Source organism: Propithecus coquereli, unplaced genomic scaffold, assembly GCF_000956105.1.
Source record: "Propithecus coquereli isolate 6110/MARCELLA unplaced genomic scaffold, Pcoq_1.0 Scaffold43, whole genome shotgun sequence".
Taxonomy (NCBI): Eukaryota; Metazoa; Chordata; class Mammalia; order Primates; family Indriidae; genus Propithecus; species Propithecus coquereli.
This window is the reverse complement of record NW_012150063.1, coordinates 7,726,591-7,753,231: the sequence shown is the minus strand read 5'-3', so window position 1 is coordinate 7,753,231 and position 26,641 is coordinate 7,726,591. Positions and strand designations below refer to the sequence as shown.

At 39.6% G+C, this 26,641-nt stretch overlaps 1 protein-coding gene across 1 annotated transcript in view; it reads right to left on the bottom strand.

The window, feature by feature from the left end:
• Positions 1 to 246: 246 nt before the first annotated feature.
• Positions 247 to 26,641, bottom strand: part of DHX57 (DEAH (Asp-Glu-Ala-Asp/His) box polypeptide 57) — a 60,142-nt gene continuing 33,747 nt past the window's right edge. The window contains 14 exon segments of the mRNA XM_012653807.1: positions 247 to 992; positions 2,980 to 3,180; positions 6,375 to 6,509; positions 8,054 to 8,128; positions 8,836 to 8,970; positions 10,415 to 10,498; positions 10,587 to 10,682; positions 12,064 to 12,340; positions 13,321 to 13,521; positions 14,005 to 14,178; positions 15,013 to 15,109; positions 20,660 to 20,776; positions 22,180 to 22,424; positions 24,797 to 24,955. Of these exon segments, the coding sequence (XP_012509261.1) occupies positions 849 to 992; positions 2,980 to 3,180; positions 6,375 to 6,509; positions 8,054 to 8,128; positions 8,836 to 8,970; positions 10,415 to 10,498; positions 10,587 to 10,682; positions 12,064 to 12,340; positions 13,321 to 13,521; positions 14,005 to 14,178; positions 15,013 to 15,109; positions 20,660 to 20,776; positions 22,180 to 22,424; positions 24,797 to 24,955 (2,140 nt within the window). The 3' untranslated portion in view covers positions 247 to 848.

The window sequence follows — 26,641 nt, the reverse complement described above, 5'->3', positions numbered from 1 at the left end:
TGCTAGAATGGTAACCTCTTCTACTTCAATCATGCCAACTTTGCCCTGGGAAAACCATTAAAATTCTCCTTCAGGTAATGCGAAATATGGCCATTGGATATGGGTGAGTTCATAAGAGAAAGCAAAGATTCCTACGTGGAGAACTTAGAGAATGAAGATATTCCCCTTGATCTGCTTTTAAGAATAGGAGTGTTATGAATAAGACCAGCTTGTATTTTAATACCAAAACAGGACTCATTACGTTTGTTTTTTTAAGCTGGTATTTAATGAGTAAAAATAAAAATCCCTCACAAATCAAGTTTACTCAGTAGCTAATAGCTTAAAATGAAATTTTTATTTTTCTTGCTCACATGATTTTTTTTCCTGTTTTTTTTTTTCTTTCTTTCTCTTTTCTGACTTCTCTCCGTTGAGCCTTTCTGACAGAAACAAATAAAAAAACACCAACCATGGATATTTCTCCTCATGCCTGTTTCACCCCAGTAAAAAGCAGGAAGAAAATACATAGATTAAAACAGAATTGTATTAAACATTCACTTCTGTGTTATCAGGTGAATTTCATTTACTCCAGAACAGTCCCAGAGAAGAAGACAGGCAAGCTGGGTTTCAGACTGTCTCACCAGGGACACTCCAAATTGTGCTGGGAGTGCCCAAGGCTTTGTGAGAAATACTAAGTCTGGAAAACGTCCCTAAGGGTGTGTGGTGCCTCAGCTGACTCAGCACTGCATGTCCGGGCTCCTCCACCAGGGCCAGCCCCAGCACAGGTCTTTAGTTCGAGGTAGAGGTGCTGCTGTTATTTCCCAGATGAGCAAGAAGCAGGTGAGTAGCAAGCACTCTCCTAAGATTGGTCTTTATTGCGTGGTGACAAGTTTCACAATCGTGCTGATGATCCGGGATCCTCGAGGACACGTACACAGATCTATGCTCGGGTTTTTTATTTTATCCTGGAGAAGCTGGTCAAGCTCGCAACGAAGTTCCTTTACTAATTCAGCCACCTAAAATGAAAGCTACGATATCAGCAGTGCTTGGAGCAACAGGGGAAGACAGGTTATTAAGGGGAAATACCCCAATTATGATTATCATTATTTAGATTTCTGGTATTAATTTTAACTCCATTAGGAGGAAAAAAAACTAAATACATTTTTATTTTGTAATAGACTAAATGAAGTCCATTTTAAAAAGTCTCCTCTATCACATCTCGTTTAAAGGAAAGATTAAATCTGGAAGTATGGCTATTATGTAATGGTCTCCATATTAAAATTTCATCAACTTTCACAATTTTCCCCAAGAGAAGCAGGAAAATGGAGAATTAAAAATGGTGGGTATTAGACAAACCAGAAAATCTCTTTAGCTTTAGGATACACTTTATGCTTTTACGCTGATGATGTACTGGCATGGTAGATGTCTTTCCAACATCTGTTTTGCTCCTTCCCCACTGTGTGGCAGCCACATAGTTTGGACCCTGCTCTAACTCAGACAGGTTCACACTGTGAGCCCTGCCAGAGTAGATGGCTCAGTACTCTAGGCCTTTGAGTCCAGGACAACCCTTTGGCCACAGGGATTGGTGTAGGAAGGGAGCTTTGATGGAGCTTTTTTGGGCAGGGTTTTTGTCTCTCCTTCTGGACAATATGCTGCACAGATGTGATGCCAGGAGCTACTGTAGCCATCTTGCTACCACAAGGTCAGCCAGGTTTTTGTGATCACTGAGCTGCTAAATCAAACCAACCCCACCTGGCCCTCTTGACCTGCACTGTCCAATATGGCAGCCACTAGACACATGTGGCTTATCTAATGACCACATGGTCAGTCCAAACTGAGATGGACTGTGAGTGTAAAATACGCACCAGATTTTGGAGACTTAGTATGAAAAGAGAATGTAAGCCATCTTAATAATTTTTATATTGATTATATGTTGAAATTAAAATATTTTGGATATATTAGGTTAAATAAAATATATTAAGATTAATTTCACCTATTTCTTTTTACTTTTTAAAATGTGGTTACTAAAACAATGAAAATTACATATGTGGCTTATATTATACTTCTCTTGGACAGTGCTGCTCTCGATTTTACAGTTCAATATGCCAATCAATTTCCTTTAATGTCTGAGTTGGTATTTCTGCTTCTTTCAATATACGAAATCTAATAGATGCAAGTGTTAAAGTGAATTTTTATTTCTTAAACATACATTCCCATGAAATGTTTTTCAAAGAGACTCCATATAGTGAATAATTGAGACCTGAGAATAAAAGAAGAATTCAGACCCATTATCTTTTTTTTTTTGAGACAGTGTCTCACTGTGTTGCCCGGGCTAGAGTGCAGTGGTGTCAGCCTAGCTCACAGCAACCTCAAACTCCTGGGCTCAAGCAATCTTTCTGCCTCAGCCTCCGGAGTAGCTGGGACTAACAGGCATGCACCACCATGCCCGGCTAATTTTTTCTACATATTTTTAGTTGTCCAACTAATTTCTTTGTATTTTTAGTAGAGACGGGGTCTCGCTCTTGCTCAGGCTGCTCTTGAACTCCTGACCTTGAGGATCCTCCCACCTTGGCGTCCCAGAGTGCTAGGATTACAGGTGTGAGCCACCGTGCCCGGCCTCAGACCCATTATCTTTTTTAATAGTTGTGGTGGAATCAGGGTGATTTTTATTTATTTTTGCTTATCTGTATTTTCTGACTTTTCTTTGGTGAACATATACTATTTGTATAACAATAAGGAAGTTCCAACACCCTCACTTTACAGCTTCTGTCCTAAACCTTTTATACCAACCCCAACCCACCCCAGGCTTGCCCTCCTAGTGTGCTTTCTGGAACTCTTACTAGGAACTCCACCCTGGCCTCACTCTTTCTTAGTGTCCCATTGTACACCCATCATTCACCCTTAATTAGCTCTGTTGTCCTTTGTCCCTAAAGGAATGCCCCATACTTCATATTATCAAAGCTCCTCACGGCCTGAGCCTCAGAGAACAAATTATCCCTTTACCTGATGGGAAGCAGCTACAAAACGGATCCAACCATCATCCAAGGAGACAACGAACTCTCCCCTTTGAAGCTGCACATTCACTTGACCTCCTCCAAACAAGACCAAGGGGTACACAGACACCATGCTGCAGTCGCGGATGAATACCCGACTAGTTTTGATCTTCTCATGGTACAACAGGTAGGGGCTGTCAAATTGTCTGACCTGTAACATAAAACCTCAGATGATGACAATGATGTCACTGGCAACATAAAGGGAACCCCACCAGTCCCATGGATTGAAACACCACCTGTCTGTTAATGACTCTCAAAATTCATCTTGGCCCGTACCCTTCCCAAGCTCCAGACGTGTGTGCGGCTACCTACTTGCATCTCCACTCGGACATCTGATAAGCATCTCAAAGTCACTGCGTTCAGAAGGAATTCTTGCCTTGCCCTCCTTGCAGTGCTCCCATCTCAAGAAATGGCTCCCATTCACCCAGCTGCTCCAGCCCCCAATTTAGGAATCATCCTTTTTCCCTCACTCCATTTATATTGTCACTAAGTCCTGTCACCTCTATTTTCAAAATACATAATGGATGGACACATTCTCACAACTTCTACAGCTGCCACCTTAATACGAACCATTGCCACCTCACAGAGACCACTGCAGTGGCTTAAAATGCTCACACTGCTTCTATTGTTGCATCTTTACAAACTCTCTCTTTCCACCCAGCAGCCACAGTGATCTTTTTTTGAAATGGTAAGTTTTCCAAATTTCAGGTTTTATAGTGTTGGAGGCCGAGAAGTCCAAGCTCAAGGCACTGGCAGGTGTGGTTTCTGGTGAAGTCCTGTTCCTTACAGACACTGCCACCTAGGTGTCCTCACGTGGTGGAATGGATGGAAGGGCAAAAGGGGGATGAACACTGTGTCTTCACATGGCACAAGAGCAGAAGAACCGCAGTTGTCTCTTAAAACCATAAATCCAGTTATGGCTCAAAACCCTTCAGTGGTTTCCCAGGGATAAAATCTAAAATCCTTGTTGTGGCCTACAAGGTCCTACACGGCCTGACCCCTGCCTGCTTGTCCTAACGTATCAGCTACCTCTCTCACCCCTAATCATCCCAGTCCCTTACACTGGCCCCTTCTTGCATTTCCTGGAACACACCAAATAGGCGCCCACCTCATGGCCTTTGCACTATGTTCTCTCCACTCTCCGTATCTGCTTGGCTCACGCTTTACTTCACTTAGGACCTTGTTTTCTCCTCAGAGAGTTCTTCCCTGACTACTCGACGTGAAAGGGCCCCTCTCCTGTCACTCTCAGTCTCTCTACCCTGCTTTATTTTTCTTCACAGCATCTGTCACTAACCTGAGACTGTTTGTTTACTTATTTCTTGCCTGTCTTCCTCACTAGAACGTACGAGGGCAGAGACCTTGTCTGTCTAGGTTCATCTGCTTTCCCCCATGGCCTACGACAGTGCCTGGCACACAGTAGGGGCTAGTAGATATTGAATGGATGCATGAATGATTTGGATTCTGTCACGGTGAACTCAAAAGAGGAGGAGTGGAGCTAACTCAGGCCTCTGGTTCGTAAGAGCACATGCAGCTGAAAGGGCAGATGATCTCCTGGCCCTCAAACTCCCCTGAGCTTAAGGAAATCCTTTCCATGCTTTGCGACACTTTCCTCAGTAGTTCAAGTGACTGACTTGCCCTAACATTTCAAACTCTCTCTTCCTCCCTTCTCCTTTCTTCTTCTCCCCTTCATCTCTCCTGAAAGCTTTATTGAGCACCACTTTCAGCTAGGCACCCTGCTAGAAATTAAGACTATAAAAATGAATAGAATTCAATGCCTGCATTCAGGGATTTCACAATTCCACGAGGATGACATACCACAAGCTAATGTGATAAGTGTACCAATGAACTATGTGATCACACCATGTGATGGTGAACAGTGGGAGTGACGAGCAACTTAAGAGGAAGAGGGATGCTGAGGAAGTGATTTTTAATGGAAGCTTGAAGTAGGGGCTTGCTGGGGAATGAGAATGTCATTCCAGGACCAGAGAACAGCATGCCCAACGGCATGGCACTGGGGGACAGAGCTGATAGCCTGGTATTGTTGGAGCACACAGAATGACAGAGGGGGGGAGGGAGGGTTGTGGGGCACATGGCACAGGAAGGGCCAGATGTGAAGGGTCACGTGAGAGTTTGTAGTGTACTCTGAATATGAAGATTGGATCTTCAGCCTTTCCTCCTTGAGCATCTTTCCAAGATCAAGGAGCCAACAGGAAAAAAAAAAAAGATTGAAGCAAGGGACTGACATGGTCAAATGTATGTTTTATAAAGCTAATTCTGGCAGCAGTGGTGTAGAGGGTTGGAGAGAAGCACCATGAGCAAGATTATCACAGTACTTCAGGCAAGAGATAGATGCCTGGGGTTTGAACTTAGGAGTGAGCAAATCTTAGAGATGAAAAAGGTGGCATTGCTGACACCTGGTGACAAATTGGATTAGAGTAAGGAGAAAAGAAGCAGGATTCTATGTGACTTCAGGGTTCCAACTTGGATGGTGTTCACCAAGACAGGGAACACACAGAGAAGAGTGAATTGGGGATAATGAGTTTAAGTTTTCAGCTTCTGAGTCCGAGGTGACTGGAAGACATCCAGCAGGAGAACTCAGAAAAACCCCAATCTGGGTAGATTTGGGGGTCTGTGTCAGTCTACAGGAGGCAGTAGGAACCATGATGTTGTGCCTTTGGGGGTTCAGGAAGCATATGTACACTATAATGAGAAAATAAGGGCAAGGACAGGACCACTATTTCATGGCAAAGGAAGAGAAACCAGCAAAGGAGATAGAGGGGATGATCAGAGAGAGAAAAGAAAATGATATTTCAGAAGCAAAAAGAACACCGAGGATAGTTCTAAGAGGAAGCGAGGTCAGCAAGGTCAAATACCAAGTGAGAGGCAAGTATGACAAGGACCAGGGATGCCCTCTGGGTCTGACAACCAGGTTAGTCGTGACCTTGGATGAGTACAGAGGAATGGTGTGGGCAGAAGCCTCACAGCAGCAGGCTGAGTGAGAGTCTGTGCTGTGGGATCCGCAAGAATAGGTCAATCATTTCTTTTTAAGGCACCGATTCAGTGATGTAATTAGCCATGACTTAAATCACCATCGCAAAGATAATTTTATATCTGAAAGCAGGCTTGAGTGTTTTTTTTGTACGAAGTAGAATTTTCTTGAAATGAAAATAGTCTTTCCAGAAATAGTCCAATTTCCAGTCTGTTTATACTTATTCAACCTTCCCTAAGTCATGGTGCTGCTGTGGACAGCAAGTGATAGAACAAGCTTTGGCTGAATATAAGGGACTGTGCTTCTCACTCCAGGACGCGCCATATGTAAACGTAAGTATACCCCACCATTCTGACCTGATAGTTCACGGACGAAGGGTGAATGTGTACATATCCATCATTCTTGGTGACAAACTTTAACTCAGCTGATTTTGGTTGCATTTTGACAGCTCCAGTGCTGGTCTTCTGAAATTTCCCTTCTGGACTTTTCACCTAAACAAGTATTTGTAAAAAAAAAAAAAAAAAAAAAAAAAAAAATATATATATATATATATATGTATGTGTGTGTGTGTGTGTGTGTGTATATGCACAGGTGTATATATCTTTCTATATATTGTTTTTTCATTGTAGGAAGTGTCCCCTGGTACAAAATCAGTCTTGCTTGAATAGCTTTGCTGTTTCTTCCCTCTCTTACTTACTTTGTTTCCTTTTGAAAGCAGTACAAGCACATTTTGTGTGTGTGTGTGTGTGCTAACAAGAAGTATAGAGTAGGTACAGTAGCTCTGGGAGACTATACCACACAGTATCCACATGGGGGAGAAACTATTTGATATTTTGGTTCTGTACTGATTAGGTACAAAGATCCATCTGGCGACACTCTGGACCAGGGATCTGAATATCAATCCCAACCCCAGTATAACATTCTACATGAATTTTTTTCAAAACAACAATGAAAAAAAATGGAATGAATAAACAGATTATTTCATTTTAACAAATATAATGAAAAACTTATTTTATATACACACACAAAAAAATTATATATATTTTTTTTGGCTGGGTGTGGTGGCTCATGCCTATAATCCTAGTGCTTTGGGAGGCCAAGCTAGTAGGATTGCTTGAGGCTAGAAGTTCAAGACCAGCCTGGGCAATACAGCATGACCCAATCTCTACAAGGAAAATAAAAAAATTAGCCAGGAGTGGTGGCACATGCCTATAGGCCTAGCTACTCAGGAGGCTGAGGTGGGAGGATCACTTGAGCCCAGGAGTTTGAGGCTGCAGTGAGCTATGATGGTGTCTTTGCACTCTAGCCTGGGTGACAGACTGAGTCTATCTCAAACAAAACAAAATCAAAAAACCAGTAAATCTATGTCCAAATGATTTTTAAAAGTACATTTCAAATGGTTCGAAAAGCATAAATAAGCTAAGCAGAAAATACCATAAATGAATCAACAGAGCTTAACTGAACATTCAACAAAAAAGTTGAGGCCTTGAAAATTGATTCAGTACTCAATCAAATTAAAATTCTTTCTAAGTTTGAAATGGTCCCTTGTTAGGGCTGGACAATCAAAACTCAGGTAAAAGTCCAAGAGCACACTCAGATAGGGCTTCCAGAAGGCTGCCCACAGGTCATCCTATGGCAAAACACTGGTTTTTCTTATCTAATTTTAGTCCAGAGTAGAGGGCAAAGGGAAACTATAGTAGAATCAGGTTTCCATCTACTGTTATGTACAGGTTAGCTGACAGAGTAACATTTATGTCTAGTTTAATTTCTGGAATATCACAATATGTCAGAGTTTAGATTAAAAACGGGCCTAATTTTATACAATAAATGTGTTCTTGAGCAATGTATCCAAACAGACTTGGGGAATTGCAGGATTGGAAATGTGTATCAACTTTAAAAGGCTGTGTGTGTGTGTGTGTGTGTGTGTGTGTGTGTGTGTATCTCTTTAAGATGATTAATGTGCACATCTTAGCTTATATCCCTTGGTTACAAATCAAACAAAAAACAGGAGGACTGAGGAAAAATGTTTTGTTACCTGCACGACATTTGGATACAAAGCAGCACACAGCATTGCTGATATCAGCTTAGGGTTCTCAGCATTTGAGTTTGCCTATGAGAGAAACATAGCATTACTTTCCTTAATAATTTTACCAAGTAATATGGCTGCTTCTGTCTGTGCCCTGGAATTTACCATTATGTTACATTTGATCTATCTTAATGCAAAAAAAGCATCTAATTTTTCTCTCTTTGCTAGAACAAAATTATTTCTAAGTAAAAAAAAAAAAAATCTGTTGGACCACAGTCACATAGGACCCACTCCAAGGAGCCCACAATGACTCTTTCTAGATCTCTGCAAAACAGTTACAAAGCCAGCATTCCCAAGCATCAGTGGAGAGAAAGATTCCAGCTCATGAGATGTTCAGAATCCCTGGGAAGTGCTCACTGCACTCAGACAGAGGGGCATCAAGTTCATCTTGAAGAGGTGCTCTTCCTGTAGTTATTATAAAAAGTTGTCCTTGGTTAGAAAAAAGCTGGCCTGATTTGAGAAAACATTACTGGAAAGTCTATTCTATCTCTTACGAACTTATCAAGAACCAGTGTAAAATTTAAAAAACAAACCAATAGCAACAATGAACAGAAAAACCCTTCTGTTCTTATGAGTGCTAACTGACCCTTATTTGTGGAAAGAAGTCAAGAATGCCACTAACCCAGTGCTCATAGGGCTAAAGAGAAGAAGAATGTATGCAAGTGTTCCTGGGTTAATATTTTATTCATGTGCTAATCAAGAGAAATAAGAACTAACTACACATTCTTTACCTCTTCTCCTGTGGCATCTAAGACACCATCTCCTCCTTGGGCCCTTTTCTCAATTTCTCTTGCTCTGAGACCCTCCTTTGCAAACCCTATATCTGACAATAGTTCAGTGAATTGTCGTTTGAGGCTGGCCATTTCCTGAAAGAAGTCGAAAAGGCTTTAAGCAAAGACAGCAACATGGAAAGTAAGTGGTAAGTCTTACAATAATAAGTGACTACAAAAATGTACTACTTCAGTGGATAGCAATGAGGCTCATACGGATTCATCACATGGTAGTATTCACTTATACAAACAGGCAGACGGAGTGAAGTCGTTACATAGAAATGCAAAAATTCAGAAAATCCAAAGACCATTTTTTTAACTCTAGATTATATGTTTAAACACTTTCATTGGGTTTTGGGTAGGTTTGATTAATTGGTCTGGGGTGGAATCTGGCCATTTTTACTTATTTATTTTTTAAGCATCCTCAGCTGAATCTCATGGTTAGTCAGGATTGAAAATTATTGCTTTTGAAGTACTTAGAATAAAGCTACAGGCTTTGTATTCTCAAAATGTCTCAGTGTAGTACAATCAAAGGCAGAGGAGAATGAAGGCAAATATTGAGATGGTTTTGAGCTCTCTTACTTCATTATTTTTTTTTTTTTTTTTGAGACAGAGTCTCACTGTGTTGCCTGGGCTAGAGTGCCGTGGCGTCAGCCTAGCTCACAGCAACCTCAAACTCCTGGGCTCAAGCGATCCTCCTGCCTCAGCCTCCCGAGTAGCTGGGACTACAGGCATGCGCCACCATGCCTGGCTAATTTTTTCTATATATTTTTAGTTGTCCAGGTAATTTCTTTCTATTTTTAGTAGAGACGGGGTCTCACTCTTGCTCAGGCTGGTTTCGAACTCCTGAGCTTAAACAATCCGCCCGCCTCGGCCTCCCAGAGAGCTAGGATTACAGGCGTGAGCCACCGTGCCCGGCCTCTTACTTCATTTTAAATAACCGGATTCACTCATTCGTGCGTTTATTTCATGAATCTTTTTTTTTCATTTTTTTTGTTTTTTTAAATTTTTTCTTTTCTTTAAAATTTGGATTTAGTCAAATATTTCATGAATCTTAAAGAAAATATGGTTTAGTATCAATTCTCTGGTTTTGGTGAGAGGTAAGGGGATTAGAGATGGTCATAACCCCCTTTGAGAATCTGATGAAAGCTATGATCCCTCTCTCCAGAATACTGCACATATATTTAAGCATACAACTTTATATACAATTTCAGGGGTTTATGGATCCAGTTAAGAGTGCCTGGTATAATTATTGCAAAAACTGACTTCCAGTAAGCAGTCATCCTCAGAGTACCTATATTCTACCCTTATAAGTAAACACAGATTTACCAAAGAGAGGAAAAAGAGGTCGTTTGAAAGGTTTAGCACCGAAGGCATGATGCTATAGAGCTCAGGGGTCCATTTTACACAGCTGATAAAGCAAAACAGATTCCAGAAATAACATTTTCAATGTCAAAATAAGACTGGCAAGCTAAAGTTCCTCTGGTAAGCTACTACAATAGAAAATGAGGAAAACAAAACAGCCACAGAAACAACTCACCTGCAGAACTCTTCCTGACAAGAAGTTTTGTCTGCAGTAATTATAACTTGCACGCACACCTTCTTTTGTACTTAGCTGCCAGCCCTAAATTTTGGAGAAAATCAAACTGAACTTATTTTGTCTTTAGTGCCAACTTTGGTAATAAAGCTAAGCTATTAGGTTATATGCTTACCTTATATGCTCGTAGAAGGGCTAGATAATCACTGTTTGCGAATGCAAATTCTAGCTTTTTCTGGTTAGCTTCCTCTTTTTTATCCCAGGGAGATACCTAAAGGAGGAAAACTAGATTTAAAGGACTCATTTTATCTGAGGTTTCAAATGGCACTCTCCTGTTGCTGAAGCCAGATGCCCTGGGAAAGCATTTTGTGTGGAACAAAGTGCAATCAGCCAGTGAGCTGATTAAAGCTAATTACGGTGGTAACTGGCAAGCTAACGGTCTTATTTGTCCTGTGAGTTTGCCGGTCCACCCAAAATAAGCTCTTCTAGGTTTTTTAGTTCGAAGTGGCAAGGGTCATCAAAGAGCCACTCATTCTAACACTACATCTAAAACCTATAATTCTCTTATCTCTGCGGTATCTTTATTTTACAGATTCTTGTTCATTTTTTATATTTGAATCTCTCACTTCTATACCGGTAACTAATATTCTCCTCCTATTTTTTAAAATAATGTTTACAGGTTCTCCTTTTCCCTACAAATTTGTAAAATTAGCAGAGAAGTTAATTTTCACTGCTCCAAACATACTAGTTCTTTAATCCAATGATGTTCCTCTGCTTTCTCAGGCTCTAAAGACACCAGCACGGGCTGCAGTAGTTCCTCACAGCAAGCTAAACCAAGGCCCTAGCTGCAACACCATTGAAAATCACCGTAAACCAACTACAGCGCTACTCTCTAATTTTTGTATATTTAAATAACTTCAGAGCTAATATAATAGCAATAAAATTTTAGTTTCTACTTTAAAGTACAATTCCTTCCTTTCTAAGAAGGCGAGTTGGGAAAGGATTACATATGGAAGATTAATATTATATTTACAGAGCCCAGCAAAAAAATAAAAAATAAAATAAAGGCTGAATGACATTCCACCCAAGAGCAGAATATCCATTCTTGTGAAGTACACATGGAACACCTTCCAGGATAGACCATATGTTTGAGCATAAAATTTTTTTTTTTTTGAGACAGGGTCTCACTCTATTGCCCAGGATAGAGTGTGGTGGCATCATCATAGCTCATTGCAACTTCAAACTCCTGGGCTCAAGCAATCCTCCTGCCTCAGCCTCCTGAGTAGCTGGGACTACAGGTGTGTGCCACCACTACCAGCTAATTTTTCTATTTTTTATAGAGACAGGGTCTTACGATGTTGTTCAGGCTGGTCTCGAACTCCTGGCCTCAAATGATCCTCCTGCCTCAGCCTCCCAAACTGGTAGGATTACAGGCGTGAGCCACCGCACCCAGCCAAATCTCCAGTTCTTAATCTTTATTTGGGGCATGGATCTCTTTGAGGACTGAACGAAATTGTGCCATGAAAAATTCACATCTGACATACTCACAAGGAAATTTTTAGAGGGCCCATATACCCCAGTCTCCCCATGGTCCCCCTGGTTCCTTTAGATACCTATGGCATAAACTCCAGTTTAGAATATTATTTACTTACAAAAGGAGACTTAAAGGCCAAACTGGCAGCAATGGTGAGGGCAGGATCCAAACAGCGGAAGATAGACCCAAACAGCATCAGTTTGCCAATTCTCACATCTACAGGCAGAGAGGCCAAGTGATAGCCTAGAGGGGTCAATTTTTCATCTGGAGTTAATGCTCCCAAGTCTCGTAATCGTATTTTTGAGGCACGGAGAGAATCGGCATGTGGAGGTTCAATGAGCCGAGAGAACACAGACTGGAGATTATGAGCACTAAACATCTCTAAAATTTTAATTCTGGAAAAAGAAAACAAAAGAAAAATTCGTCAGTTTTATTTCTGGTGGGATGACACACAGGAATAATTTCTTTTTTTTTTTTTTTTTTGAGACAGAGTCTTACTCTTTTTGCCCGGGCTAGAGTGCTGTGGCATCAGCCTAGCTCACAGCAACCTCAAACTCCTGGGGTCAAGCGATCCTTCTGCCTCAGCCTCCTGAGTAGCTGGGACTACAGGGACGTGCCACCATGCCCGGCTAATTTTTTCTATATATATTTTTAGTTGTCCGATTAATTTCTTTCTATTTTTAGTAGAGACGGGGTCTCGCTCTTGCTCAGGCTGGTCTCGAACTCCTGAGCTCAAACAATCCGCCCGCCTCAGCCTCCCAGAGTGCTAGGATTACAGGCGTGAGCCACCGCGCCTGGCCTAATAATTTCTTTTTTGAATGACAATAATTTACAATTTCCTGGATATAGCTTTTTTTTTTTTGAGACAGGGCCTCTCTCTGTCACCCAGGCATCATCATAGCTCACTGCAACTTCAAATTCCTGGGCTCAAGTGATCCTCCTGCCTCAGCCTCCTTAGTAGCTGGGACTACAGGTGTGCGCCACCATGCCCAGCTAATTTCTTTGTATTTTTGGTAGAGATGGGGTATCACTATGTTGCTCAGGCTGGTCTTGAACTCCTGGCCTCAAGTAGTCCTCTGGCCTTGGCCTCCTAGAGTGCTAGGATTACAGGCGTGAGCCACCTTGCCCAGCCCCCAAATGTATTCTTAAGTTCTTTTTTAGAGCCATGCTCTGCAATGTAAGAGATCTTTATGTGCAGAAAGTTAAAAGGAATGGTAAAGGCAACACTGAGGAGCTCTTTCTTCACAAATGAATGAGTTCATCCACATCCATTCTTACCAAAATGTCTTCTAGAAGGAAAAGGAAAACTTGGAACCTAATAGGGTGAGAAACATTTAGCTCTTTTGGAAGCAGAACACAAAAATTAAGATGTAACCTTAGACACAGCTGTTCCAGTGGCACTCTTTGTATTTCTGGTAGCTGTTGCTTTAGAAGCTGGTGATTATAGTGATGGCTAGTGAATAAATGGAAGCAGACCCCAGATGCAACACGGCCTGCTCGACCTTTTCTTTGCAGAGCATTGGCTTGAGATACAAAAGTATCCTCTAGACTTTCCATCCCTTTGCTGGCATCATATCTATAAAGAAAAAGAAAATATAAAATAGAGTTATTTTATAAAAATGTAGCCAAGACTACTTGGCATGAAAGAATAGATGAATCACCTTACTCCTATAGAAGGACATAGTGTCCTGTGTGTTCTGGGATAGTTGAGTCCCTGGTGGAAGCAGCTAGTACTGATTTAAATGGTATGAAGTACCACACACACAGTTTCTTTATTCAACTCTTTTTCTTCCAGGCGCATGTAAAATCACATGAGAAAAAGAGAGGAAAAGTAATTCATTGCTTCTAAGGTAAAACCTTAAGCTTTCCACCCTTGTTTTGACTTTAAGATTCATGGTCCTGGCTATAGAGTTACTCACACATCCACGTACAGTTTTCATAAACAAAGTATTTTTTCAAATAGTAACCCATGTAGCTTAGCAGCATTAGCCATTAGCAGCTGTGCCTCCCTAAATAGGGCATCCTTAGTCCTCCCCCTTACAGCACCAAAAGAGAATACCTCTTTTCTTTCATTTTCCCAGAATCGATGACATAGACAACATCATCGATAGTTATGGATGTCTCAGCAATGTTGGTGGAAATTATAATCTTAGTTACACCTGTAGGAGGTTTTACAAACACAGCCTGCTGCTCTTCACTGGATAGAGATGAATGAAGTGGATGAATAACACATCTGAAAGGAAATAAAAGCGCATTAAGTATTATAGCACAAAGCACTAAAATTGGATTATAATAAGTGAATTTCTATTAAAACTAAAAATATGACTCCAAGTATCAGCAACTTCTCTACGACCTGTCCTCAAGGCCCAGCTATTCTAAATGAGAAGGTTCTTTCTGATGGTTACAAAATATTTACTTAAGTTATTGGAACTAAAAATCTAGTACCAACTTGGAAAAAATTCTGGAGTGTATGTAATTGAGTAGTAAATAATCAAGAGGAACAAATAATTGATATTCTATAAGTAACAAACCTAGAGCATACTAACCAGCAAGGAACCATTTTTTCCTTACCTTTAAATCCAGAGAAATAGAGGCAAAGACAATGATGTAAGCTAAAAAATCTCATTCTTACACTTGCAGGGAGTGTTCATTTGTCAAATAGTTTTCTCCTTAGATATGAAGACAAACCCAGTGTGTCTTGCTACTGGAAGAGGAACCATTAAAAATGATCTTCTCTCAAAATGGTAGGATTGCTTTGTCGTTACTAATGCTGGCTTCCCCTCTACCTACCCCAGCTCCCTGGGAATCTGGCAACCAGAATTACGTGCAAGTTTGCTGAGTCACTATGCCAAGTAAAGAGAAATAGTTTTCTTTAATAAAATGGGAATAACTGATTTCCTGGGGCAAATCGGTTTGTTCATATCCAGCTGGCATGAACAAACATATGCTTGAAGAGTGATACCAGTTCCAAAGAGGGGTGATAACGATCAAAGAGACATTTCTGGTTATTTATTTTTGGTAGACAACTGCGACGGATGACTGAGGATATAGAAAGCAATTAGCTTACCGATTACTACGTCTGTTGTTGAAAAGAGAATTAGACTGTAGCTGTTCGTAAAGCATTTTGATTTCTGCCAGCCCAGGTAAAAATACAAGTATAGCACCTGAATATATATATATAAAAAAAAAATATGATAAATGCAAAAAAGGAAAAAGTAATATAGATTATTAAGCTATTTTAAACCGAAAAATGCAATTTTCTGAGAATTTTTCACTTTCGGTTTTCTTTGTAAAGCCCCCAAGTAAATCATGTTTTTCATACATTCTCTGACTTAATAAGGGACAAAATGGTGTAATATTATCCTTTACAACAGGAAAAACTGAGGTGTGGATAAGCATAATGCCTATAAACACAATGCCAAGAATCATTAGCTAAGCTCTTCATTTAAAACATACTTCTTCAGTGCAGTGGCCACGGACGTTCTATTATCTTTCTAACCTTATAAGACAGAAAGACTCTCTTCTCTGCTAATAAATAAAATCCATAAATATTTCACTGGAAATAGGGAAAAAAACTATAATTGGCTGGCCAATCTGGTAATCTAAATTCAGATATATTTTACAGAGACAGAACATTAACTAACCAGGTCATATTAACAGTTTATGGGCTTTTATACTTGACATGAGAGAAAATAAGCAGTGACAATGGAATATAGCATATTTCTGTGATAAGAGCTATCACTTAACAATAATCACCTTCTTTTGTTTTATTCTGAAATGAAATTGATGTCTTCTTTACTAGCCTCTCCTTTAATCCCACAAATATTTGTTGGGTACCTATGTCTGCTCTGTGTGAGGTGCAGTGGGATATAAAACAAGAATCTGCACACAAAGAACTCATGACCTATTATTTAGTCACAGTTATCCTCCCCACTAAATAAATAAGGAATCTAAATTATTACAAAAATGGAATTCTGAAGTAAGAAGGCTGAAGAGATCTTGCAGCGTTTTTAATACTTCAGAGTATACAAAGAACATTGACAGATATTATCTCATTTAATCCTCCTAGCCAGCCATTAAGAAGGTTATTAGTAGCCCTACAAGTGACTCAGTAATTTGTGACTCAGGTCACAGAGTTAGTAAGCATGGAGCCTGGACACAAACTTAGGGTTTCTGGCACCAGATTCGTGCTCTTTCCATTACATATCCCATGCTCCTCTTCACTAAAAAATAATCCATGTGGATGGAAAAAAAATTGTCTCTATTTTTATGTGCCTTATGATCTGCTCTGTCCTCATGGCTTGGCCACCTGTGTCAGGGATATCTTTAATATTCACAAATATCTCACTGATGCCCTAATCACTGTATCTACTCCACTTTGAATTTAGATAATTTTGTAACATCATTTTGGCTGCTATGCTTGATTTTTTTTAATAACAGTCTTTTCCTTTCGGATGAAACAAGATATTCAGTCCAGTGATAATGCATTAGCCAACACTGACTACTTGCCAAAAAAGAGAAACAAGGCTCTTTTAATCATTTTATATGGCTCACAAGTCTCTTTAGAAAATACCACATGATTAAAGCAAAAAGGGCAGCCATTCCCATTTCTCATAAGTACCTTATAAGCACATAAAGTAATTTTTGATCCATTATTCCATTTAATGATCACCCAACATTGGCTGCTCTTCCTTTATTCATGCAACAAATATTTACTCTATACCTAAATATTCCGGGCACTGTTCCGGGGTATGAGAAATACAGTGGTGAACAAGAAATCCCTATTCTTAAGGAGCTTACAGTCTATTGAAGGAGACAGTAAGCAAAACTCTCATTTCAGACAGTGTTAAGTGCTACAGTGAAAATAAAAATCATTTTCAGGTATTCTGATAGAGAAGGGGGGCAAGACAACAGATAGGGTGGTCTGCATAGGTGACATTTGAACAGACACCTGAATGATGTGAAGGATTCAGTTATGAAAACATCTGGGGTATTCATTCTGGGGGTGAGGGGCTGCAAGTGAGGTTAAGAAGTCCACTGGGACGGGAAGACTGTGAGTAAGGGAAAAGTAGTGATTGCTGTGTTATAGTAGTGGTATTCGTAACAGTGATGATAACAATAACTGTACAGCTGACCCTTGAACAACATGGATTTGAACTGCACGGGTCCATTTACACACGAATTTTTTTCAATAAATACATTCCAAAATTTTTTGGAGATTTGTGACAATTTGAAAAAACTAGCAGACAAATTGTGTATAGCCTAGAAATATTGAAAAAAATTAAGAAAAATTTAGGTATGTCATGAAGGCATAAAATATATGTAGATACTAGTCTACTTTATCATTTACTACAATAAAATATACACAAATCTATTATGAAAGGTTAAAATCAATCAAAACGTATGCACACAAATACCCGCCATACATGATGCCATTTATAGTCAAGAAAAACGTAAACAAATGTAAAGATGTAGTATTAAATCATAATTACATAAAATTAACTGTAGTAATACTGTACACTGTAATAACTTAGTAGCTACCTCCTGTTGCTATTGCAGTGAGCTCAAGTGTTGTGAGCATCCGCTTAAAAGGTTCATGATGCTAATCATCTCCATGTGAGCAGTTCAGCGCGCCGGTAAATTGCATATCACGGTAAACAGTGACCTCTAGTGGTTCTTCAATATTTTTCATTGTGTTCAGTGCAAGATTGCATAGCTTGAATAACACCGTGGGACCCATATGAAGTGCAAATTGTGGCAACTAGTGATGCTGGAAGTACTCCCAAGAAGCAGAAAAAATTCATGAAATTACAAGAAAAATTTGAATTAACTGCTTGACCTGTATCACTGTGGCTACCTGCTATTTTAAGATAAATGAATCCAGTGTAAGGACAACTGTAAAAAAAGAAAAGAAGGTTTGTGAAGCTGTTGCTGCAGCTATGCCAGCAGGTGTAAAAACCGTGCACTTTTTGTGAAATACTTTATCTCATAATGAAAATGAAGCTTTTATGTGGGTGCAGGATTGCTGTAAGAAAGGCATACCTATAGACTCTAATATGATTTGGGAAAAAGGAAAGTCATTTTATGACAACTTAAAGCAAAAGGAAGGTTAAGGATCTAAAGTCGGAGAATTTAATGCCAGCAAAGGATGGTTTGATAATTTTTGAAAGAGATTTGGCTTAAAAAGTGCCAAGATAACAGGAGAAGCAGCTTCTGCCAACCAAGAGGCAGCAGATACCATTAAGAAAATCACTGAGGAGAAAGAATATCTGCCTGAACAGGTTTTTCATGCAAACGAAGGTGCCCTATTCTTAAAAAAAATGCCACAAAGGGCATTAATTAGTAAGAAAGAGAAGTGAGCCCCAGGATTTAAGGAAAGAAGAGATAGGCTAACTCTACTGTTTTGTGCAAATGCAGTCGGGTTTATGATCAGGACTGCCCTTATCTATAAAGCTGCTAACTCTCAAGCCTTGCAGGGAAATGATGAACATCAGCTGTCAGTCTTTCGGTTGTACAAGAAGGCATGGACAATGAGAACCTTTTTATGGATTGGTTCCATCAATGCTTTGTCCCTGAAGTCAGGAAGTACCTTGCCAGTAAGGCAGCAGTCCCCAACCATTTTTGGCACCAGGGACTGGTTTTTCCACGGACTTGGGGAGAGTGTGTCTGTGTGGGGGGAGGCGGAGCTCAGGCAGTGATATGAGGATGGGGAGCAGCTGTAAATACAGATGAAGCTTCACTCACCCACCGCTCACCTCCTGTTGTGAGGCCCCGTTCCTAACAGGCCACTGACGGGTACTGGCCCATGGCCTAGGGGTTGGGGCGGCCTGGGGGTTGGGGACCACAGCAGTAAGGGGTTGCCTTTTAAAGCTCTTTCAATATTGAACAATGCCCCTGGCTACCAGAACCCCGTGAGTTCAACACCAAAGATACTGACGTATGCTACTTGCCCTCAAACACAATGTCTCTAATTCAGCCTCCGGATCAGGGTATCACAAGGACCTTTAAGGTTAATTACACATGGTCCTCTATAGAAAGGATTGTCAATATTATGAAAGAGAACCCTCATAGAGAGAGTATCATGAAAGTCTAGAAGGATTATATCATTGAAGATGCCATCACTGTTGCAGAAAAAGCTGTGAAAGCCATCAAGCCTGAAACAAAAAATTCCTGCTGGAGAAAACTGTGTTCAGATGTTGCGCATGATTTCATAGGACTTACAACAGAGCCAATCAAGGAAATCATGAAAGAGATTGTGGATATGGCAATAAAGGGGGGGGGGAGGATTTCAAGATATGGATCTTAGAGAAATTCGAGGGTTAAAAGACATCGCACCAAAGCAATTAACAGAAGATGACTTGATGGAGATGGTGCTTCCCAACCAGTGCCAGACGATGAGGAAGAAGGTGTAGAGGAAGCAGTGCCAGAAAATAAAGTGACATTAGACAATCTGGCAGAAAGCTTCTGAATATTCGAGACTGCTTTTGACTTCTTTACGACATGGATCCTTCTGTGATACGGGCACTGAAACTAAAACAAACAGTGGAAGAGGGATTCGCACCATATAGAAACATTTTTAGAGAAATGAAGCAGAGTAAGACAGAAATAATGATTTATGTCTTTAAAGTTACACCTATTGTGCCTGCCTTCCTGCTTCCTCTTCCTCCTCCTCCACAGCCTACTCAATGCGAAGACAACGAAGATAAGGAATTTTATGATGATTCACTTCCACTTAATGAGTAGTAAATATATTTTCTCTTTCTTTCTTTTTTTTTTTTTTTGAGACAGAGTCTCGCTCTGTTGCCCGGGCTAGAGTGCCGTGGCGTCATCCTAGCTCACAGCAACCTCAAACTCCTGGGCTCAAGTGATCCTCCTGCCTCAGCCTCCCGAGTAGCTGGGACTACAGGCATGCGCCACCATGCCCGGCTAATTTTTTCTATATATTTTTAGTTGTCCAGCTAATTTCTTTCTAATTTTAGTAGAGACGCGGTCTTGCTCTTGCTCAGGCTGGTTTCGAACTCCTGAGCTCAAACAATCCGCCCGCCTCGGCCTCCCAGAGAGCTAGGATTACAGGCATGAGCCACCGCACCCGGCCTTCTCTTTCTTATTACTTTCTTTTCTTTACCTTACTTTATTGGAAGAATACAGTATATAATACATATGACATATAAAATATGTGTTAATCGACTATTTATGCTACAGGTAAGGCTTCCAGCCAACAGCAGGCTATTAGTTTGGGGAGTCAAAAGTTAAATCCAGATTTTCGACTGCGTGGCAGTCAATGCCCCAATCCCTGTGTTGTTCAAGGGTCAGCTATATTAATATAATTATAATATTATTATTATTAGGGGTAGTGTCTACTGGGCATTAACTATAAGCTGGGCACTGTGCTAAGTGCTTTGCATATTTTTTTTAAATCCTCAAAATAGTTTTATGTAAGAGGGTTTATTATTGTCTTCATTTTACAAACAAATCTGAAGCACAGAAAAGATAAGGGAAAAGATAAGGACTTAATCAAGGTTATAGGATTCCTGAATAGCAGAGCTGGGAAGTGTATCAGACTCCAAAGCCTGTGCTCTTAATAGTACTATCTTGTGACGTCTGTGTGCAAAGAATTTGCATGTGATTCGGACGCTCATGACTAGACTCCCATTTAGCCAAGGACTGAATGTTTAATATGTAGGTCATTCAGCTCTGAGTAACGAAGCAGTTACCTGGAGGGTAGGAGTGCTTTCCATCCACAATCCACTCTAATAAGGCCTCTATTAATTCAAGATTAACCTTTTCAAAATCCATGATGGACATTGTTTTGATGACTGATTTGCTAACCCCTGAAAGAAAGGTAAAAATCAGAAGGATAATCATACCTTATTGAAGATAATATGCCTGTGAACTAGGCAAGTGTGGGTTTGATTTAATAACACAGATGTTCACGGTTAATGTACGGAAATGAACTTTTTTCTTTTCATCTCTCAGAAAATACAGCCTCACTATAAGTAATTTTTGCTTGAACAATGACCCAGCAAGTAGGCTCCTGCTGCTGTTGGAAAGGCCCAGATGGGGCATTTTTAACTCTCTTCTTCCCTTCCCCTCTTTTACTCATCACACATTTATTGAAAGTTTAGGTTGTGGAAACAAAACTCAAAGTCAAAGTCAAATACACTTTAGATGCTCTTTCCCGATTCAACCAAATCATGAGTCAGATCACCTGGAAGTCCAAGTTACAAAAACCTACGGAAATCAATGGAAAGACACCACAGCTTTCACCAGCATCTTTATAACAGTGGCTTCTAACCTTTACGTTCCTTTGAGAAAATGATAAGTTATGGATCTTCCCTGAAAAACAAATGTGATTTTAATAGCTTGACCAACATCCCTGAAGTCTATCCATAGATCCTCAGGTTGAGGGTCTATAAACTCCTTCTAATCCATCGGAGGCCTGGTAAAAGATACAGTTCTGAGAAGTGCTGAGAAGTCTGAAGGGCAAAAGCAGTTTCTAAACAATGTTGTTCTGGTGGAATGAATCCCATGCTGGGCAAATTGAAAAGAAAGGAAGAAATAGAAGGAAGAAATACACAAACAAGGGTGTGCTTGGGTGAGAAAGGCAGAGCAGGACTCATTTTCTTTGCCAAGATTCCAAATAGCCAGAATTTTCAAAAAGGAGAAAGGACCAGCTAACTGGAAAAAAAAATAAAAAAGGCAGAGAATTGAAAATGGTTCTGTTTTTTTTTTAAAAAAAATTTTATAGTTTGATAGTTTTAACTAATCAAGTATATACTTAAAAGGACTGATTATTACTTTTTGAAAAACTAGAAAAAGTTTTAAAAACTGAACTAGGGAACGTTATTTAATTTTCTTTCTTTTTTTTTTGAGACAGAGTCTCAAAGTTCATGATATAGTCTTGTAAACTTTTCTGTAAATTTGAAATCACATTAAAATAAAAAGTTACAAAATACTCAAGAATATAATTTATATTTTCCTGCCTCTCAGTTTTTCTCTAATGAACATGTATTTCTTTTATAATCAGAAAAAAAAAACTCCACTGGTAAATATAGTAACAATGATCTAAACAAGTATCTGAACTGCTCTTTTTCCAAACTTAAGGTGGTTATGATGAGTTAAAGGCAATATAACTATGAAATAAGAGTCACATTTTTCTTCTTCTGAATCATGATGGGGAAAAACACTGGAAATATTTGGCATAATTTTAACATTCCCGCAAGGGGTGCCTTACCTTTATATCGGGCCAGGAGCTGCTTAAAATCTAACTGTTGGTCTGGCACTGCATCTTTGACAGAATCCTGGTCCTGGAGGTGAAGGGAGAGCCGCAGGTCTTCCTCCACTTCTTCAAAAGCAGTTCTGTTGCGCCTTGCTCTAAGCTTTTCCTTTGAAATCTGTTTCATGGAGCGCATATATGGGCTCCCATCCTGTAACACATACCTGAGATAGACAGACAAAGGAATTTGTGTGTATGTGGGTCTGTTGGTGAGGAGTGGAAGTATTCACTTATTTTATGTGCTCATTCAGCAGAATGTCTCTTTGTTTCTGTCCAACTCATGCTATCCTTCCACCAGTACAGGATGCTGCTGGCTGTTACCTATTTCTGGTTGGGATCACACTGGAATGCTTTTGGTTCTGTCTAGGAGGCCAGATAAGAATTTAGAGAAAAGCTCTATCCAGGAAAAATGGCACAGACATTCACAAAACACGTTTCAGTTGTATCCTCAGTAACATATCTCTTCATTTTATTTTCTTCTTGGGCAATCTTATCCACTCCTCTAGTTTCAACTCTAATTCCCAGGCAGCTGACCCCCCTTTGTTGCAACCAAATTTAGACCCAAATTTCCAGTTGGTGGCTGAACATCAACTAATCAAATCTAGACCCAAATTTCCAGTTCTTGGCTGAAAATCTCCATAAGACTGTTCTCAAAACATTTCAAAACTCTTCTAACTAGACAGTTTAGTATTTGTTAGTGATGAAACTATTAGACATCATGGCAAAGTGGAAAAATTACTAGATTTGAAACCAAAAAAAGCTCTAGATTTGAGTTCTAGGTCTGCCACTAAACCAACTTGCCATGAGACTTTTAGCAAGTCAGTTTCAAAGGGCTTTATTTTCTCATCTTTTGAAAAATTGGGCTAGAAAAGTGGTTTGAAATTATTTTTCCTGGAGCTTTAAATGTTTCTCAGAGCCCCAGGGAAATGCAAGGGATGGGAGCACAGTAAGCAAATAGGGGCTCTGTTCTCTCCTTCTCCCCTTTTCAGCCAGATTATCCCTGTTTTAGCTCTCATTTCTTTATGACTTTCTATAAGATTTCATTTGCAGAAAGTATAATGCAAAGGTCTAAAAACCTATGATCCTATAATTTTGACTTCCTCCAACCCCTTTCCTCCATTAAATGCCTTATCTTCTTTTCACGTTCAACATTCATTTGTTCACTGAACATTTAGCGAATGCCTCCACTGTGCAAGGGACTGTAGTGATGGGTGGTGTGGTCTGTAAAAATGAACGTGCTTTCAAGGAACTTACAAACTAGCAAGAATAGACCAAAACAACTCAGCATACTGCAAGATAGATAGATATAAATGTCATTACAGGCACAAGAAAAGTACCCTACGACTTCTAATAACGAATTGATTAATTTTTAATACAACAAAATAGGAAATTTCATGGAGGTAGCATTCAAGTTGAGTGTTAAAGAATGACTAGATAAGGAAGAGGGAGAAAGGAATAAAGACATAAAGATAGTAATAGTATGGCACATTTGAAACAGCAAGTAGTTTGATGGTGCTAAGGTCTGTGTGGATAGAAAGATAAAATAGGAAAGGAAGTTAAATATGGGCTGGGGTCAGATGATGTAGGCCTGAGTGTCCACAGAGTGTGGGTAATAGGGAGCCAATAAAAGTTTTGTTTTTTTTTTTTTGAGACAGAGTCTCACTGTGTTGCCCGGGCTAGAGTGCCATGGCATCAGCCTAGCTCACAGCAACCTCAAACTCCTGGGCTCAAGTGATCCTACTGCCCCAGCCTCCCGAGTAGCTGGGACTACAGGCATGTGCCACCATGCCCGGCTAATTTTTTCTATATATTTTTAGTTGGCCGATTAATTTCTTTCTAATTTTAGTAGAGGTGGGGTCTCGCTCTTGCTCAAGCTGGTCTTGAACTCCTGAGCTCAAACAATCCGCCTGCCTCAGCCTCCCAGAGTGCTAGGATTACAGGCGTGAGCCACCGCGCCCGGCCTAAGGCCTGGTTCTTAATAGGTGGTGGCCTGGGGTTGGAGACGGTGCTTCTAGATCAAGCACCAAGTTTCTTCCTTAAATGTATTGTCAATGTACTCTATATAACTAGAAGAAATTGCACTATTATTTATCAGTGCTTCCAAATTGTCCCTTTGGTACTCAACTGCAGAAGGATAAACCAGAGCCAAGGGTGGTAAGTTAATTCCACAACGAGACTGTGGAAGTGCCAAAAGAAAACCAGACTATTCAACTTCACTTTCTCCCAGAGTGGACCAACCGTCCAGAAATTTACAAATCCAGAATCCAGAAATGAACAAATATTCTATACACAGACACCACTTTCCTCCTATGACAGATTACCACTGTAACTCACATTTTCATGTTAAACACAATGGAATGTAAGAAATCCTAAATAACCAAGACTTTTAAAAAATGTCACATAAAAAAATTAAAACCTCCTGGTAAGATGTTACCTCCTTATGAATTGCATTTTATGCTTATGATTTTATTTGTTGTAAATGAATCACTTCTCCTCTAGAAACAGGTATAAATATCTATTAATTTACATCTCAAATGAACTTTAAAATAATCATATTTGCTTATTAGAATGATACATACTTAATGATACATTTTAATCACCTGGTATAGTAATAACTGGGCAGGAATTGAAATATTCTGAAAAGAGCTCAGCGTTTAAAGTCGCACTCATCAGAATAACTTGAAGAGTTGGCCTCTGCAACACAATGTCCTTCAAAACTAGCAGCAAGAAGTCACTACAGGAAATAAAAGAAATACTGAGAATCAAACAAATTCAATAGATGAAAATTAATAACTTTTAATATATTTGAGCAAAGGATGTGTAAGACCTCTGTGAAAAAAACTGTAAAACTCATTGAAAGATGTGTCATATTCCTGGATGTGAAGCCTTAATATTACAAGTTGAATATCCTTGTCCGAAATGCTTGGACCCAGAAGTGTTTCGGATTTCAAATCTTTTCAGATTTTGGAATATTTGCATATACATAATGAGATATTTGGGGGATGGGACCTAAGTCTAAATATGAGCAAAGGTGTCAAGTATGGAATTTTCTACTTGTGGTGTCGTGTCAAAAAATTTCGGATTTTGGATATCAGATTTTCAGATTAGAGATGTTCAACCTGTAAAAGGATATCAATTCTCTCCCAAATAAGCTAAATTTGGTGCAGTACCAATCAAAATACCAATAAGATTTATCATCAAATTTGATTATTCTACTTCTTGATATCTACATGTACACAAAAAGGTATATACGAAGAATTTTATTATAGTATTGTTTATAATAGTAAAACAAAGGAAACTACCTAAAATGTTCATGGTTAATCATAACAGTATCATCCAGTTTATGGAAAAACATGAGGCAGATAAACGGAGTAAGAGCTCTGGATAATGACATAAAAATATCTCTAAGATATATTAGTGGAAGAAAAAACAAGCTGTGGAATGATACTGTAGAATGGCAATACCTTCACTGGTCTCCCTGCTTCGGCCTGTGCCCACCTGCAATCTATTCTAAACACAGCTGGCCAACAATTCTCTTCAAATGTAAATCCGACTGTGCCACTCTTCTGCTCAAAATCCTTCAACGACTTCTCATCAGAGTGCTTACTAACAAGGCCCTACATGACGGGGTCTGCACCCCACCCCCCTCGTTTCCCCCTGCTCTCCCTCTGACTCAGCTCCAGCCACTGCTCTTCATCCTGTCCTTGGGGCATGCACCTCAGGTCTTTTGCGCGTTGTTAATCTACCTGGTTCATGGGCTTCTCCTAGCCACTCATACAGGTGGCTCCCTCACTTCCGTCAAGTCTTTACTCAAAAGATGTTTTCTCATCATTGCCTTCCTTGGCTACCCTATTTAAAATTTCAAATGTCCCCCTCCTTTGCATTTCATATTGTCTTTTCCCTGCCCTATCTTTTCTTCTTGGCACTTAACATACTCTGTATTTTACTTATTTATCTTGCTTATTGTTGGGCTTCCCCACTAGACTGTAAGCTCTATGAGGACAAGGATTTTGGTCTATTCTTTTCACTATATCTGGAACAATGCTTTCCTATATTCAACTTTTAATCTTGTTTATATTTTTACTGATCTTTGTTCCAAGATTTTACTCCTATTTTCTGTCTTCTTCAGAGCTAGCAAATATTCCCCTTTTTCTTGTAATTTGTACAATCCTTCCTGAAGGCTGGTATTTGTAAATGTTTGAAGCTCCCTTCTCCAGTGTGTAATTATCTTTATTCAGATATGAAAATCTTTTGAATTTTTAACTGTTCACATTCTATAGATCTTTCAGTTTTATAAAAATTGTTCTCTTTTTGAGAACACTATTGCAGCCAGGAACCAGATCCAATGCTATGCTCCAGTTTCTTTGAATTTGTGTAAGTATATAAATGCTATGAAATTCAATGCTATTCTTTATATTCA